The sequence below is a fragment of the Theobroma cacao genome, chromosome 5, assembly GCF_000208745.1.
Source record: "Theobroma cacao cultivar B97-61/B2 chromosome 5, Criollo_cocoa_genome_V2, whole genome shotgun sequence".
Lineage (NCBI taxonomy): Eukaryota > Viridiplantae > Streptophyta > Magnoliopsida > Malvales > Malvaceae > Theobroma > Theobroma cacao.
In genome coordinates this window covers 23,400,603-23,417,055 of record NC_030854.1, presented here as the reverse complement: position 1 = coordinate 23,417,055, position 16,453 = coordinate 23,400,603, and the positions used below count along the sequence as shown (strand labels likewise).

General features: G+C 32.3%; 1 protein-coding gene and 2 long non-coding RNA genes across 3 annotated transcripts in view; 1 reads left to right on the top strand and 2 right to left on the bottom strand.

Annotated features, from left to right (window-relative positions):
• LOC108662063 lies at positions 2,214-3,941 on the bottom strand. The gene is made up of 3 exons (XR_001927840.1): positions 3,901-3,941; positions 3,169-3,251; positions 2,214-2,353 (listed from the first exon to the last, which is right to left on the bottom strand). It is a non-coding gene; the product is annotated as an uncharacterized LOC108662063 (long non-coding RNA).
• On the top strand, positions 6,976-8,719 carry LOC108662060. Its single transcript, XR_001927838.1, has 2 exons — positions 6,976-7,251; positions 8,335-8,719. It is a non-coding gene; the product is annotated as an uncharacterized LOC108662060 (long non-coding RNA).
• Positions 11,435-16,453, bottom strand: part of LOC18598741 (ferredoxin-dependent glutamate synthase, chloroplastic) — a 40,986-nt gene continuing 35,967 nt past the window's right edge. The window contains exons 28-33 of the mRNA XM_018121143.1: positions 15,905-16,047; positions 15,721-15,814; positions 15,069-15,307; positions 14,908-14,986; positions 13,377-13,460; positions 11,435-11,970 (exon numbers count right to left, since the gene is read on the bottom strand). Coding sequence (XP_017976632.1) covers positions 11,809-11,970; positions 13,377-13,460; positions 14,908-14,986; positions 15,069-15,307; positions 15,721-15,814; positions 15,905-16,047 — 801 coding nt within the window. The 3' untranslated portion in view covers positions 11,435-11,808. The remainder of the gene's footprint in view (positions 11,971-13,376; positions 13,461-14,907; positions 14,987-15,068; positions 15,308-15,720; positions 15,815-15,904; positions 16,048-16,453) is intronic.

The window sequence follows — 16,453 nt, the reverse complement described above, 5'->3', positions numbered from 1 at the left end:
ACTTACAAAATATAGCCACATATACTCATATCTCATAAGCCATTCATAGGAAAATATATAATTTTCAAGACAGTTAACAGCCTCCAATTACTCAATTTCATAATCAACACAATATATCTTTATTTGTCACATTTATTTCTAAAACATCAAAAATCCCGTTTTAATCTCGTTTTCATTTCATAAAATACATAAAGAGCATTTAAAAATAAACTCTAGATAATTTACAATAATGATAAGTTTACTCACCGTTTGTACAAACTAAAAGCTTTCTAGGTGCCCCGATAACTACTCGTCGGGTACGATTTCTTGCCTTTACCGGAAGGCTCTCCTCCTAGACACATTGCAAAAATTTACTCAATTCCATCACATTAATGCTAAATCACTATATAGTTGACTTAAATCCTATACTAATGCATGGTATGAAATGCAATAGCCAAAAACAGCTTAAACGTGGTATTAACCTATTTTTAGCACTTTACCCAATAAATTGCTAACGCGCTCCATTTTAGCTCTAAATTGTCCCATTTTCTCTCCAACATTTCTAACCATTAAATATCAGCCAATAACCTTCTAAAATCACCAAAATCAGCTCACTTTCCTCTTTGAAAAATTCGGCCAAAAAATGGGACATTAACTCGGTAAATTTTCTACTTTGTTTTTCTATCACATTTAACCATTTTTCTTCATTTTCTCTTCATTTCCCATAGAATAAAAATCAATTCATCATCATTGTACATCATTGAACATTCAGCCAAGAGTGGGTATTGTGGAAATTTCATGCTTTCTTGCCCAATTTAATTTCTATACACATTTAACTAACTAAAACTACCAATTTAACTAAAAATCAAAACCTAAAAATTTCAAATTCCTCCCCCATGAATTTCGTCCAGCCCTTGCTATCACTTTTTGATCTCTCTCCTCAAGCATGCTAAATGGAAACAAAGGCATAAGAAAGGTAGAAATCAAACCAAAGTCGAAAAATCTTACCATTAGACGCGTAAACGAACGAAATTCGCGATTTCCCCTTTGAATTTTTCTAGTTTCCCTTTGTTTTCTCTTTTCTTCCTTTCCTCTCTATTTCCTCTCTTGTTCTCCCTTATGGCCGGCCATCACTTAAAATGGGGTTTAAATGGGCTGACTTTTCATTAAAATAATATTAAATCATTAAAAAAATGCCATGTGTCACTTTCCCATTGGTCCGTTTTTAAAATTTCATCCATTTGTTTCCAAATTTTCACCATACACTTGTCCCACATATCCATAGCTTAGATAAAATTCTCAGACTTATCCAAAGTCTTGGTGGAATAATTTTTGAAATTTACACTTTTGCCCCAGTAAAAGTCAAAAATTACATTTTTGCCCTAAAAACTGAAAATTGCCCATAGACATATTTTTCATCCCTTATACTCATACCATTCTCCAATTTGTCAAATGTGATCTAAATTCTCTCAAAATCTCAAATTTTATCCGCGGGTGGAAAAATTACGATTTTGCCCCTAAACATCAAAATTTTCAATTTTTCCCAAATGAACCCTCGAACTTTGAACAATCATTTTTAGTCATTCCTTGACTATAAAATGTTAAATTTCATCCTACGATTCCTATTTGAACTAGTTCGAGGTTAAATCAATTCAAGTGTACTGTTAGGTACAATACCGGGTTTCGTCTATTATTAGGGACTTTCCTAGCATAATAACATGCTACTCAGTGCATGTATGTTATGATATGTATTTATAAGGTCGGGTTTTACAGAGCCCGTGACAACCGCCGCGACGTCCCGATAGACATTCATTACCCGAAATGTCAATTGAAACCTCGCAAGGCTTAACATAAATTTTTCTCGCTTCCCCCGAGAGTATTAGTTGCTAAAATCATGTTTCGAGAGATTATAAACTATTCCCAATTCAAAACAATAGAAAAATAATTTTTTTCTCATAGGGGCATTTTGGTCATTGTTCCTCAAAAAACTCAAAATTCGCTAAAAATGTAGTAAGCGAGTACAAAACACATTATTCATAATCAAAAATGAGTTTTAAAGTCTAAAATTTTCATTTAAAACGAAATTGTGATTATTTGGATATAATAAGAAAATAAAAAAAATATTAAGTAAAATATTTTATTTTCTTATAAAACAATATTTATAGAGTTATACGTAAATAATTTTTGTAGTGTAAAAGCTAAATAAATTCATACATACTGTAACACAGTAAGTCAGAGTATTTAATTTAATTTACAATAACAAGTGGGCCCCCGAATAACCAAAAGTAAAGAGGACTGTGAACCTATAGTTTGAAGGAATGCAAATCCAAGGGTAGTTCTCGATGAACTCAGCTATCTACAGCCTAATCTGAACCTAAAATGGGTGAAAAGGAGAGTGGTGACATTTTATAATCCCAGTGAGTAAACAAACATCATATGAAATATCTAAAGTCGAGTAAAAGGAGACAATTAAAATATTTCATCTCAACATGTATTTCATAACATAAATATTCAATATGGCTTATGAGTATCTTAAAAGCTTGGCTCCTGCCAAAATCATTCTCAGGGATACCTTAGCCGAGGCATCTAACCGAGTCCGCCAAGACAGTTAAAAAGTTCGTATACACGTAAACATATTTTTAATTTGAAAAACAAAGCCATTCCTTGGTGTTAGTGGAGTTCATCATCATGAGGTGGTTCGACGTGACGTGAACTCTGTCCATACCTCAAGAGATACCCTACGCGCCTCTCTGACCGAGGTACATATATATATTCGGATTTCGTGCCCTTCTAATGAGCTGGTCCACAGAATCCACCTACTGTAGCAAGCTAAACCCACCATACAATAAAATTTTGACAACATGACAGGGCTAATATTTTATTACCCAGCTTGTAAGTGTAAAATAAAATAATTCATACAGTTCACAAAAATACAACCCAGCCAGTCATGCCAACACATTAACATAAGCCATCAATTCAAATCATAAATTTACAACATATCAGTGGTCTCCAATTACTTTATTTTCAAAATCGTTATTTCGTTTCAAGACAATTTATAAAATCTTTTAATTTAAACACATATTCGTTTGCAAAACTTAAAATTAGCCATTTAACTCATTTTCATAAAATTTCACCAAAATTGAGTTAAAATATACTTTAGATAATTAAAATGATGATAAGGTTACTCACTATTTCGAGAGTCGAATTTCTAGAGTACTCTGACTACCAATCCTCAAGTACAATTTTCTTGCCTTTATCGGAGGATTCACCACCTAGACATAGTATAAAATCAAGAAACTTACTACATTGGTATTAAATCAAAATTAAACTAATTTAGACTACTAATGCATGATATGGAATGCAATGTCCGAATAGCCGTCTAAATACGGTATTCGACCTAATTCGCACTATTCTAGGTGTAATTGGCTAAAACCTCTAATTTAACTCCAAATCGATTTCTTTCACTTTTTACACTCCAATTATACTTAAAATACCTCAATGATTGTGAATATGATTCAATTTATCAGTCCGAACCATAAATCGCAAATGTCTATACATTAGGTAAAAATTTGAATTTTCACGCCAAAATTTCCCATTAAATTTCTAGCCTCACCAATCATTAAATGCCACCAAAATATCATGAAATATCATCAATTTCAGCCTCAATATCCTCCCTAGAAAATTTGGCCTCTTGTGGGTTTATGAAGAACAAAGTGATTTCTTACTAGATTTTCATACTTTCCATTACTAAACAACCAAAAACACTTAATTGACTTGAAATCTAGCAAAATCAATGCTCAAAACCTCTCCTCTCAAATTTGGCCAGCATGGGTTCATCATGAAAACTTTAGTTCTAAGCATGGAAAATGAAAAAGAAAGCATGAGTAGTGTAAATCACAAGATAAAATCACAAAATTTTACCTTTATTAGCTTAATCCCTTGAAATCCCACACTTTTTCTTCAATTTTCCCACCTAGGTTTTGTTCTTTCTTTGTTCTTCTTCACTTAATGCTTTGGCCGGCCATAATGAAGAAAATAGGCTGATTTTAAAGCTAAAAAAGTAAATGGATATTAACTTGACACATGTCACCATCCCATTGGTCTATTTTTTAAACTTAACAATTAAGCAATCTCTCTCCACCACTTAAATTTCCTTCAATTATCCATGATAATATTGGATAAAATCCAGGTGCTGGACAAGTGTTGGGTGAAAATTACAATTTTACCCATAGGTGGTAAAATTACAATTTTGCCCCTAGGTGGCAAAATTATCATTTTACCCCTATGTTTCGAAAAATATCGGGATTACAATTTTTTTTTCACTTCTCAACCTAAAATCATACTTCAATACTCAAATCATACTCCAATAAGTCAAATGGGGCCAAAACAATCTTTTCTAAAAATTTTCATTTTGTCCCCGAGTGACAAATGACCATTTTGCCCCTAGAGAGTGAAAATTTCGGTTTGACTCTAAATTGATCCTCAAACTCTGAATTACCATTTTGAGTCATCCTTGGACTGTGAAGCTCTTAATTTCACCTTAAAATTCCTATTTGATCTAGTTCGAAGCTTAGTTCAACTTAGTTATACTATTAAGTACACTACCGGCTTTTAACGATTTTCAGAGCTTTCCTAGCATGCAAACATGCTATCATCACATGTATGTTATGACAAGTATTTTATAAGGTCAGGCTTTACAGATATGTTTAGATTCCAAATAATTATACCCAGAAGCATCCAATGGCATGAAGTACAACTTCCAAATAGATGGAAACTCGAAGGAACCATGAGTTTCTCTTAGATTAGAAGGTCTCATTCTTAATGGAGTAGTCCTTATTCTTGTATTTTTATGTGAATATTGAACTTCTGCTAAAGGAGGGTGCTAAGATTTAATTTCCTTTCTGGTTGTTTACCATTTGGTTATATTTTTTGTTGTATTTACTGATTTTAAATAGTGTTCTTCAAACCATTCGAAGAATTTTATTAAAATTTTATGTTTGTTCATAAAATTTTAATATTCTTGCAAAATTTCTTCCTTTCCATTTTTGTAAATGTTGAAACAATTTTCTCTTTTTTGCTTGTTTTTGTTGGAATAGAAATGTTTTCTACACCATTCTTTATTAATTATAAATTTTTTTTCGAATGCAAATATTTCAAAATTTTCTATTTCATTTGTATTTATATTTGGGTTGTTAGTCATTGAATATGTTGGGGACATATTAGGAGAGTTGGTTGGACTAATTTATTGCTTATTGTATATGAGTTGAGTATGTTTGAGAAATTATCCATTCCCTATAAGTTTGTCCTAATGGTAGAAGGTATTGAAGAAACAGAAGCTATAACAGTTTTAAAGTCTGTTCCATGAGTGAACAAGTTTTCTCCTTAAATGTTTAAGCTTTTTATAGAGGCTGTGCTATGTCCTAAATTAAAAAACTGTCTTGGGGGCATTCTTGGTGGTCTGTTAAAGACAAGTTCTACAGATCCATCTCTATATTCTGCTACATGATTTATTTTAGTAATTTGGATGGTAACAAGAGTCGTGACTCTTTTGAGTTTCCATCTATTTGGTATCAGAGACAAGTGACCTTGGTATCAAAGCCAAGTGACCGAAAAAAATGTATTGGTCCTCGGGTGACTTTGGTATCAGAGCCAGTTGGAGAAAAAGTACTTCTTTACAAACATTGCGTCATTTTATAACACTGATATTTATTTTTTGAGTTTTGGTTTTAATTGTTTTATTTGTATTATATCAATTTCTGTTGAGACTTAAAAGATAACAGTCTAAGTGCATGTTTGGCTTAGCTTTTTTTCAGTTTATCTATCTCTTAAAAGCAAAAGTCAAGCCAAACATAATCTTTTGAGAAGCTCTTAAAAAAAATGTTTTTTTTTTAAGAACAAAATTTTTTAAAAAAAGAGCTTAAAAAAAAAGCTCCAATGAGGAGTTTTTTTTTCTCTTCTTTTAAAAATACAAGAAAATCTTTATTTTTGTTCCAAAAATATCCTCATTTGTTAAAAATAATTACAATATTACCTTCTCAAAAAAATAAATACCTTCTATGATAATTTTAACAAAAATTATAACTTATAAAAAAGAACTTATAAAAAAAAAATTTACCAAACAACTTTAGCTTAATTTTAAAAACTATTATTTTTTATAAGAGCTTTATAATAGCTTTTAAGTTAAAAAAAGTCAAGCCAAACAGGCTCTAAGCCATGGGTTAGGCATTAAAGACAACTCTCTTTTTTGTAGGCAGAAAAAGATATTATCTCAAAAGTAGTAGAAACCTTTTTTGGTAAGAAAATAATTTCATAGTTATAAAATGCTCCACTTTTTAAGAACTACCTCTTGTTCCAGCTCAGAATCTAACCAAGCCCAATCTGCTAATGAAGAAAATGTTCATTATGAAAATATTATTCAAGAAATTGATAACTAAAAAATCCCTAGAGTTTCTCAAAATCAAATATATAAATCCTCAACTTTTTCATGCTTAACATCAAATTCTTTCTGTGGATATCTGATCAAAACTAAAGAAAAAGGGATACCCATCCAAAACCAATATGAAAACATCCATATTTTGGATTAAGAAACAATTGAAAAACTCAAAAACAAAAAATATAATTATATCCACTTTGGATTAGTACAAGTAGGAGCCAAACTGCTTACCAAAGAAAACTGGATACTTCCATTCTCATAACCCTAAGAGATAAAAGACACCTTCATTTTAATAATTCCTTGTTAGGAACAGTAGAACGAGCCTCTGACGATAAGGGTGAGCAAATATCAATCGACCCGAATAACCAAACCGAATTGAAATGAGTTTGATTTTTTTGGTTCGGCTAGTTTGATTTTTTGATTAGTTCGGTAAGGATAGTTCGGTTAGTACAATTATTTCGTTTCGATTTCAATTAGAAAAATTTCTAACCGAACTAATCGAACTCAAATAAGGGTATTTTGGAGATTTTTCTTAAAAAATTCCTAAACATAAATACCCAATCTCAGTTCCCCTTTGGCCCTCTTTGGTTTCTACTGATTGCTGTCCCATGATTCCCATCTCCACTCTAGCCCTTTTTGATTTTTGCTTCTGCAGACTGTCGTCCCGTCTCCACTCTCGCCTTTTGTGGTTTCTGTCGACTGTTGTCTCGTCTTCCCTCTCCACTCTTCAGACTCTCCACCCTCTTCTCTTCCCCTTCTCTCATCTTTAGCAAGTCCAAGTTGCTTTGCTGCCACCCTTGATCCTTCACCTTTTTGGGCCTTCCCACATCAAGTAATTGGTAAGTTTTTTTGGGTTTCTACGAATATTGTTCATTTAATTTAAGCTAGATATGGGCTTCGATTATCTTCTACTTTCGATTTTAAAAGCCACTTGTATTGGAAAATGTTTAGGTTCTAGAATTACTGTATCTGTAAGTAAAATCACAACAATCTTATGATTCCTTATTGATATTTAGGTCACCAATACAACACCTTTTTATTTTTTATTTTTTTCAACTTTTAATTTTCTTTGTATATTTTTCTGTGTTGTGTTTCATTTAGTTTCTCTATTTGTTTTGTTTGCTGTGATTGTTTTAATTTCATTTGGTTAAGTTTCGGAAATGTTTTCAAATATATTAATTTTGAAAAGCAGAAGACAAGCATGAAGTGTTTCTTGTATCAAAGATATTGATGACACAATGTCAAACATGGATCCTTGTAAACTATCATAATTCCTTACCTTTTCAAAAAGCCTTGCATTTTCAGCAACTAGGACTTTCGCCTGAGTTTTGGCCAAAAACTAAGACAGTTATCAGTAATCAAGTAGTCGCTCTTTGAAAGGCAAAGAAGAATCAGTTTCATTAGTTTATTTCTTCCATGGCCCCATCAAATAAGCTTTTCCTTTTTTGACATTGCAATTCTTTATGTATAGTTTTGACGCTTATCTTTTTGTTAGAAGCTCTTGGAATCAATAATCAGCATGAAAATCTCTAACTATGTTGAGGTTTGAATATATTATTGAAAATGCTCAAGGCTTACCTTTTCCTTTAATGGCTCTATCTGTTCCTTGAAAACTTGTGCTTGAAAAGTAGACAAGGATTAAGCATGTTAGATTTTCATTCTATAATATGTCGAGAAAACTCAGATATAAATTGTTTCCATAGTTAACCTTTCTTGCTCTGATGCTGCTTACGCTCCTTTCCAACTGTTGTTCAATCTGTCGTAGTGTCTAATGTCAATTTGGCAAAAGTCCCTAGATCAGAACTAAAGAAAACGAAAGAAAAGTAAAGCAGAGTTGATATTTTACAATTTGGGATTGAGATATAGTTGTTAATTGGACAAGGTTGTGACATTCATTTGTTTAAAATTTTTGTGACATTTAGAAGAGAAGATGGCGGTGCTGTTGGAACATATATTGGTGTTTTGGATCTTGTCAACAAAAAAAAACGAATTGGGCCTACTGTTTTTACTTCTGAAATGAGTGCTTCTGGTGTTAATGTCAATAATGTGCCTGCTGCTGAAAATCCAACCCAAGCACCTGCCATTACACTTCCCTTTGTTGCACCACTCTTGTCTCTTGCATCTTTCCTTCCATCTGAACCCCCCTCTACTTCACAGTCTCTAGCTGGTTTATTGTCTCTCACTTCTATTTCTGCTAGTATGTACTTTCTAGGGCCTGGTTTAAGAGTACAACTTATTTGTTGAAGACTATTTATTGTTGTTTTTATCTAGTTAAATATTATTAATGATTTGTTGTTATTTACTCAAGACTATTTATTGTAGTTTTTCTCTATGTTTGTAATTATTTATTGTTGTTTATATCATATAAATTATATGAGTATTCATTTTATTTATTATAATTTTTTAGGGTCATTTTTAATATATTTGTAATAGTGATTTATTTAAAAAAAATACAACATAATGCAAACCAAAAAAAAAATTTATTAAGTTCGGTTTTTGGAAACTGAATCGAACTAACCAAATTAGTGCGGTTTCGGTTAATTTGGTTAGTTATATTGTTCGGTTCGATTTCTGTTATTTTTATATAAGAGTTCGGTTAGTTCGGTTATTGGATATATAATAATCAAACTAACCATTTGCACAGCCCTATCTGGCGAGGACCAATACATTTTAATTGTTTTTCAAATTTTATGGTGTCATTAAAAGATAGGAATATTTTAAATTCCTTGACACTCCAAATTCAAACACATAATTATAAAATGATGCTAGGGTCCGAACCATTAACTTTAGTATATAGATTGTATTATAAAGCTATGTATTCTGTTATCAATACTAAGGCTTTAATTCACAGCCCAAGAGGAGAAACTCTCCTAATCCAGACAAATATGTCTAGATCCCATACAACTATGCCCAAAACCATCCAATGGCATGAAGTACAACTTCCAAATAGATGAAAACTCGAAGGAGCCATGAGTTTCTCCTAGATCTGAAGGTCTCATTCTTAATGGAGTAGCCCTTATTCTCGTATTTTTATGTGAATATTGAACTTCTGCTAAAGGAGGGTGTTGAGATTCAATTTCCTTCTGGTTATTTGTCATTTGGTTATATTTTTTTGTGGTATTTATTGATTTTTGTGAATATTGCTAGGGTTTTTGTAAATCCCATGGTTTAAAATGTCACCCCTTAAAGGCTTTTCTTATTGAAATATTGAGAGATTTTTCATAAAACCCTTTTTCTATTAGCAAGATATTTTGAATAGACTTTACAAAAATCCCAGCAATATTCACAAAAATCAATAAATATCACAAAAAATATAACCAAATGACAAACAACCAGAGGGGAAATTGAATCTCAGCACCCTCCTTCAGTAGAAGTTCAATATGCACATAAAAATATGAGAATAAGGGCTACTCCATTAAGAATGAGACCTTCAGATCTAGGAGAAACTCGTGGCTTCTTTGAGTTTCCATTTATTTGGAAGTCGTACTTCATGCCATTGGATGGTTCTAAGTATGGTTGTATGGGATCTAGACATATTTGTCTGGATTAGGAGAGTTTCTTCTCTTGGGATGTGAATTAAAGTCTTAGTATTGAATAACAGAATACATAGCTTTGTAATATAATCTATATACCAAGATTAATGGTTTGGACCCTAGCATCATTTTATAATTATGTGTTTGAATTTGGAGTGTCAAGGAATTTAAAATATTCCTATCTTTTAATGATATCATAAAATTTGGAAAACAATTAAAATGTACTGGTCCTCGGCAGAGGCTCGTTTCTATTGTTCTTAATAAGGAATCATTAAAATGAAGGTGTCTTTTATCTCTTAAGGCTATGAGAATGGAAGTATCCAGTCCTTCTTTGGTAAGCGGTTTGGCTCCTACTTGTACTAATCCACAGTGGATATAATTATATTTTTTGTTTGTGAGTTTTTCAATTGTTTTTTGATCCAAAAGATAGATGTTTTCATATTGATTTTGGATGGGATCTCTTTTTCTTTAATTTTGATCAGATATCCACAAAAAGAATTTAGATGTAAAGCATGAAAAGTTGAGGATTTATATATTTGATTTTGAGGAACTCTTGGGATTTCCTAGTTATCAATTTTTTGAATAATATTTTCATAATAAACATTTTCTTTTGGTTAGATGCCGAGCTGGAACAAGAGGTAGTTCTTAAAAAGGGAGAATTTTATAACTATGAAATTATTTTACTACCAAAAACGGTTTCTACTACTTTTGAGACAATATATTTTTCTGCCTGTAGGAAGGAGAGTTGTTTTTAATGCCTAAGCCATGGCTTAGACTGTTATCCTTTAGGTCTCAGCAGAAATTGATATAGTACAAATGAAGCAATTAAAACCAAAACTAAGAAAATAAATATCAGTGTTATAAAACGATACAATGTTTGTAAAGTACCTTTTCTCCAACTGACTCTGATACCAAAGTCACCCGAGGATCACCGAAAAAAATAAAAAAATAATGGAAGAGAGATGTTGAAAATCTTTTCAACTTTTTATTGATACTGGAGATAATTTTACAAGAGAGAATTCTGCTGATTCCTAACTCTGCCGTATCCATCACATTTTAAGCCTTTTATAGGCAGCCTATTACATTGCATTTTCATTTGCATTTCATTTACATGCTCATTTCATTTAAATTTCATTGCTCGGATTCCATTTGCAGAGGATGTCTCATATTTTTCTTCTTTTTTTTGCATTATTGGAAGACTGATTAGTACCATCTTGTCTTCTTTTCTTCTGATTTTTGAGTCATCATGCAGATTTCTTTTATATATATATATAGAAGGTCAGGAACAAGCTATGGAATTCATGCACATTTAGCATACCCCGGTAAAAAGTAGTCATCCTCGTGCATTTGGACTCTATGGAAATTGCTATCTCAAAAGAAATGGGGCGTTAGGACAGCTATTTTCCAATTGTCGCATCCTAAAACTGCTTTGCTGACAGAATAATAACTATGATTTGAAGCACAATAACCACTTGAAAAACTGAAGATATGCTCATACGAAATTTGAACTGGATGAGAAATGGCTGCAAGTAGCAAGCCATGACCGTTTTATAATTGTTTCCCACCAAATAAATGTTGACAAGATTTTGAAAACTAAACTAACCTGAATTTACAACTTTAAAACACAGTTTAACTATACAACTGCTATATCACTGGGGGCTGAATGCTTTTGCGTGGAGAGGCAAGGGCTCAAAACCAAACATTGATAATCTACCTTTGATTACCAAGGTTTGTCCCTCCTCACCCTGACCTCCCGCAGGTATCAAAGCATCCATAATACCCTCAACACATCCCCTTTTGGTTGATATGTACAGGGTGGGGCTGCAATAATGCTCTCAGTGAACATACAATTAAATCTTTATCTTATGCTGACTGCAACGTCACCTGCTCTGCAGCTGTACTCTGATAATCTGCACAAGCCTCAGGGGTATCTTCTTCACTAGGTGGAACCAGCTGCCAGAACAGTGGTAAGTACTTGTCCCACTCCTTCAGAATCTTAGAGCCTTTGGTGCTCCCAGTTTTTTCCTTTACCATAAAGATTCACCAAGTAAAGACATTGTTTGAGAAATTAAATAAAGTGAATGCAGTTGTTAAGGTGATTTGAGATTCTGGAACTATTAGACATCAGAGATTTAGAATTCAGGGACCTTTTGAAAGAGTTAAAACCACATTGTATCAGTAAGAAATAGTAAAGGCAAGATTAATGAAACTAGAGTTTTAAAGTTAATCACAATCTTCACTCCATGAGAGACTATTGATTATAATTCTAACCAACATTATTAGACATTAACATCTTAAAATTGATTCACTTAGACAAAATAAATAATATCAAATGGGATTTTCATCTTACAGCAGTGGCAGGGGATTGACATACAATTTACAAAATCATAAAAAAAGACAAAGGCATGTTTTTGATTTACATCCTAGCTTTTTTAGGACTATATTTTAGTTTGTGGAGAACATTGAGGAAAATAAAATTTGAAAGGAACTTTGAAACATAATGTTCTTTTGTGTCTAAGTTCCTTTTAAATTTTATTTTCCTTAATATTTTCCACGAACTAATATAAAGTCTTCCAAAAGCTAGGAAGTACATTGATAACAAGAATGCACACACACAAGCACATGCACACGTGCACACACACACACACACACACACGCACGCACGCATATAGAGACCCAACCACTTCATCCTTTTTTATTCACACTTACTTTGATTTACACAGAGATCATGGAAAAAATTTCAAATTTTTTGACATTTTTTTTATAATATAGACTGTTTAATGCCTAAATGTAAAAAAGAAAAGAAAAGAAAAAGAAAAACAATCATGAAAAAATAAATTTCAAATAAAGAAATAGCACAGGTTTTAGGTGTTCAGAAATGAAAAGAGAAAAGTATATTTAGACATCCCAAAAAAGAAAAGATATATGAAAAAAATATGCATTGGAAGAAGTATGTAAATATATATACATAATACATATATATAAATCACCAAAATCATGTAAAAGTAAATGTAGTTTATAAAAAGGCATTAAAATAACTTGCTTGTTAACTATTACTTAACAAATAAAGATTAACATAAGATATTATTAAAAAACTATAATTTAGAGAGACTCAGCATGGTTTCATTATTTTATTCATTTTGGGAGAGTATAAACACTTCATTAAATAAAAAAGGTTCCTAAATTTTTAACATCATTTTATACCAAAGGATTAAATTTCTGAGGGAGCCAGATTGCTTCATATAAATTTTGGAGAGCCTAAACTAAATAGATATACGAGAAAACTAAAAATTAGGTGGGCCATGGTTTTAATGTGGCTCTGCCACTGGTTTGCAAGTAGTAGCTCTTAAGCTGAGAAAAATGTGAGAAGTCATGTATTTATGTGCTGTGTTCATTCATGGTGATTGTTGGATAATGCTAGGTGAACTTACAACATGGGCCTCAATAAGACTCATAAGCTGCATCTGTCCCACAGGGGCAGTTAATCTTTGGATCTTCACAATTTCCTTATTTACCTGATCAAACATTTACAAATTTGTAAGCATGTGGATTTGAAGAAATATTGACGATGATAAGAGAGAAGAAGCAATAGAAGCAGCAACAACAACTGATGTCATAAAATTATAAACAAAAATGGCTAAATAATTATGGAAAATTAATATTGAAGCTTTAGATGCAACATGAATTTGTAAAGGAGAAAAGGGGGAATGGGTTGCAAAAGCATGAATGAAATAAATGTAATCATGTACGAAAAATCCTCTTAAACAAAGAGAACAAAGGAGAGAGAGAGAGGGAAACAAAAAGGGAAAAATTCAAAGTTTTTTTTTTTTTTTAACCCTAATGTAGAGTACCAACACTTAAAGGTGTTGGAAGCCAAATGGTAATAGTGTTATATATTTTGGATAAATAACAAAAAAACACCTAGTGGTTTGAGGCAAAATAAATTTGTCCTTGAAATTTAAAATCTAACAATTAACTACACACTTTTCAAAAAAGAAAAAACAATAAACTACACTGTGTATTTTTTTTTTGTTAGAATTTTCTTGACGTTTAGAATAAAATAACTAGAATATCCCTTATTTCATTAAATTAAAATTAATTAATAATATATTAAATATTAAAAAACTTGAAAATTGTTGAAAATAAAGTTATAGATATTAAGTAAAAATAACCAAAAAAATACAGGAATTTTCTGTAATTTTAAACTTCATGGATAAATTTATTCTATCTCCAACCACAGGCAATTTTCTGTAATTTTCCCATATAATTTTCACATAGGTAGTGAACCCAGCAGAAGAACCAGAACAAAAGTATTAATATCCATTGACATGCATCTTATACCACTTAAGTGCTTGGCTTGCATACAAATGAAGCAAGTTAGCAGCAAAAATGCTGTGATAAGTGCATGCAAGAATTTCATAAGCAGATTGGAAATGTAAAACAGGCCTTCATAGCAAAACCTGTGTATCTAGTGCTTTGGCTAAGGATTGCAAGCCTCAAAATTAGGGGCAGAAATTAATGTTTGAAAATTTTTTTTTTTTTTTTATTGTCTTTTGGCCAGAGGAAGGTTGGGATAAGAAATTGGATAGTATTACAAAGCTTAGCATCAAAGAAAAAAAAAATACAAAAGTAATAATAAGGTGAACTGAAGCAGAGAGGGGATTAAAATCCAATGAGAAGCATTAAAATATTATGTCATTAAACACAAAATTTGGCGTATGTTTTATATGGCAAAATTCTGTCTGAGGGCCAGATCAAGAAAATAAGGCACACAACTGATGACATGAATTTGTTAAAAATCATTTCCTATAGCAGCAGAAAGGCCTCATCACAAATTTAAGCACATAGCATTTCCAGAAATTATGTTCAAGGATGCAAGACCATTAAACAAGACATTTTCAATTGTATAATACAAATAAGAAGCCATGAATAAGAGGAAGATAGGCCTGTTGCTGCACAAACCTTGGGGATGAGAGTATCATCCTCATCAAGTATGTATGCTAAGCCTCCAGTCATTCCAGCAGCAACATTTCTACCCACTCTGTCAAAAAAAATACCAATATTCAAATGAAGTTGCTTCATGATAACCAAAACAAAAATTTAAATAAATATCCATTACTCACTTTCCAAGTACCACTACACAACCACCAGTCATGTATTCACAGCAATGGTCACCAGTGCCTTCAACCACTGCTTGAGCAAGTGAGTTTCTCACAGCAAAGCGCTCTCCAGCCTTCCCACTAACAAAGATTTGACCACCTGTTGCCCCATACAAACATGTATTTCCCACTATAGTTGCATCTTCAGGGCAAAACCCGGTATTCTCAACGGGAGTTACTACCAACTCACCTCCAGCCATACCCTTGTAACATTTATAGAGCTCAGTCAGATTCTATGATGAAACAATGAGGAGTTCAATCATTGCTTGAAGGCTCAGCTTAAATATATATTTTTTTTAAATTTCAACTTAACTTGAAAGTGGGCCAACAATGTTAAAAAATCACTTTAGTTAAATAAAAATGACTCCATAGGATAGTTTTGAAAATTCATATTTGGAAAAGGAAACTTATTGGTGCTCAGTTTATGTGTTCAGATTGTTTCATAAATAGTTCAGACCATAGTGGCCTACTGCAGAGTCAATAAAAAGATCAACTGAATCACAACAATGCAAAATTTTGCACTAACCAACTTCAAAATTTTGGATAATAAAAGCAGCTTTTACAAAGCCTTAAAATGATCGAACAGAGCATGCAGATAACAGTTCAGTCAAAATACCTTTCCCACATAATCATTAGCTTCTCCAATAACCCGAATATTCATTCCGGGAGTCAGGAAGCAAGCAAACGATTGCCCAGCACTACCAGTGAATCTATGGACAATAAAAAAGCCCTTTTAGCTTGCATGAATAAAGAGATGTGCCTAAAGAACCAACATCAACTGTTAAGAAGTCAGATCTCACGTTATATTAAGCTGCCCTGCAAAGCCAGTGTCACCATATTTCTTTGCAATCACACCTGCTATACGACCACAAACAGAACGGTCCACATTGTATATCTTTATAGTTTTATGCACCTCTTTCTCATTTTCAATTGCATCTGGTATCTGGAAAGAATTAAAGAAATCCTCTTAATTGCTGGCTATTAGTAGCAACTCATACTAGAGATATTGCAGAATAAATTTAATTCAATTAACAGTTTTATTAACCTAATTTAAAGATTAAACCTACCTATTTTCTTTGTTACCTTATTTTGTAGTTTTGTGTTTCTATCAACCAATCTAGTCCCTCTAAAGAATCCAATCTAAAACAATTGGCAATAGGTGGAGAGGCCCCAACATGAATATAAACCAACATCGGATAATAGCACTTAACACTCCCCATTACATGTAGGCCAGCACTTCGACAAACAAATAAGGGGCAGGAAACAACAAGAACAATAAGCAACAACAAACTTGGCTCTAATACCATGTTAGCTCCAATATAAAACTAATTAGCACTAGGTGGAGAGGC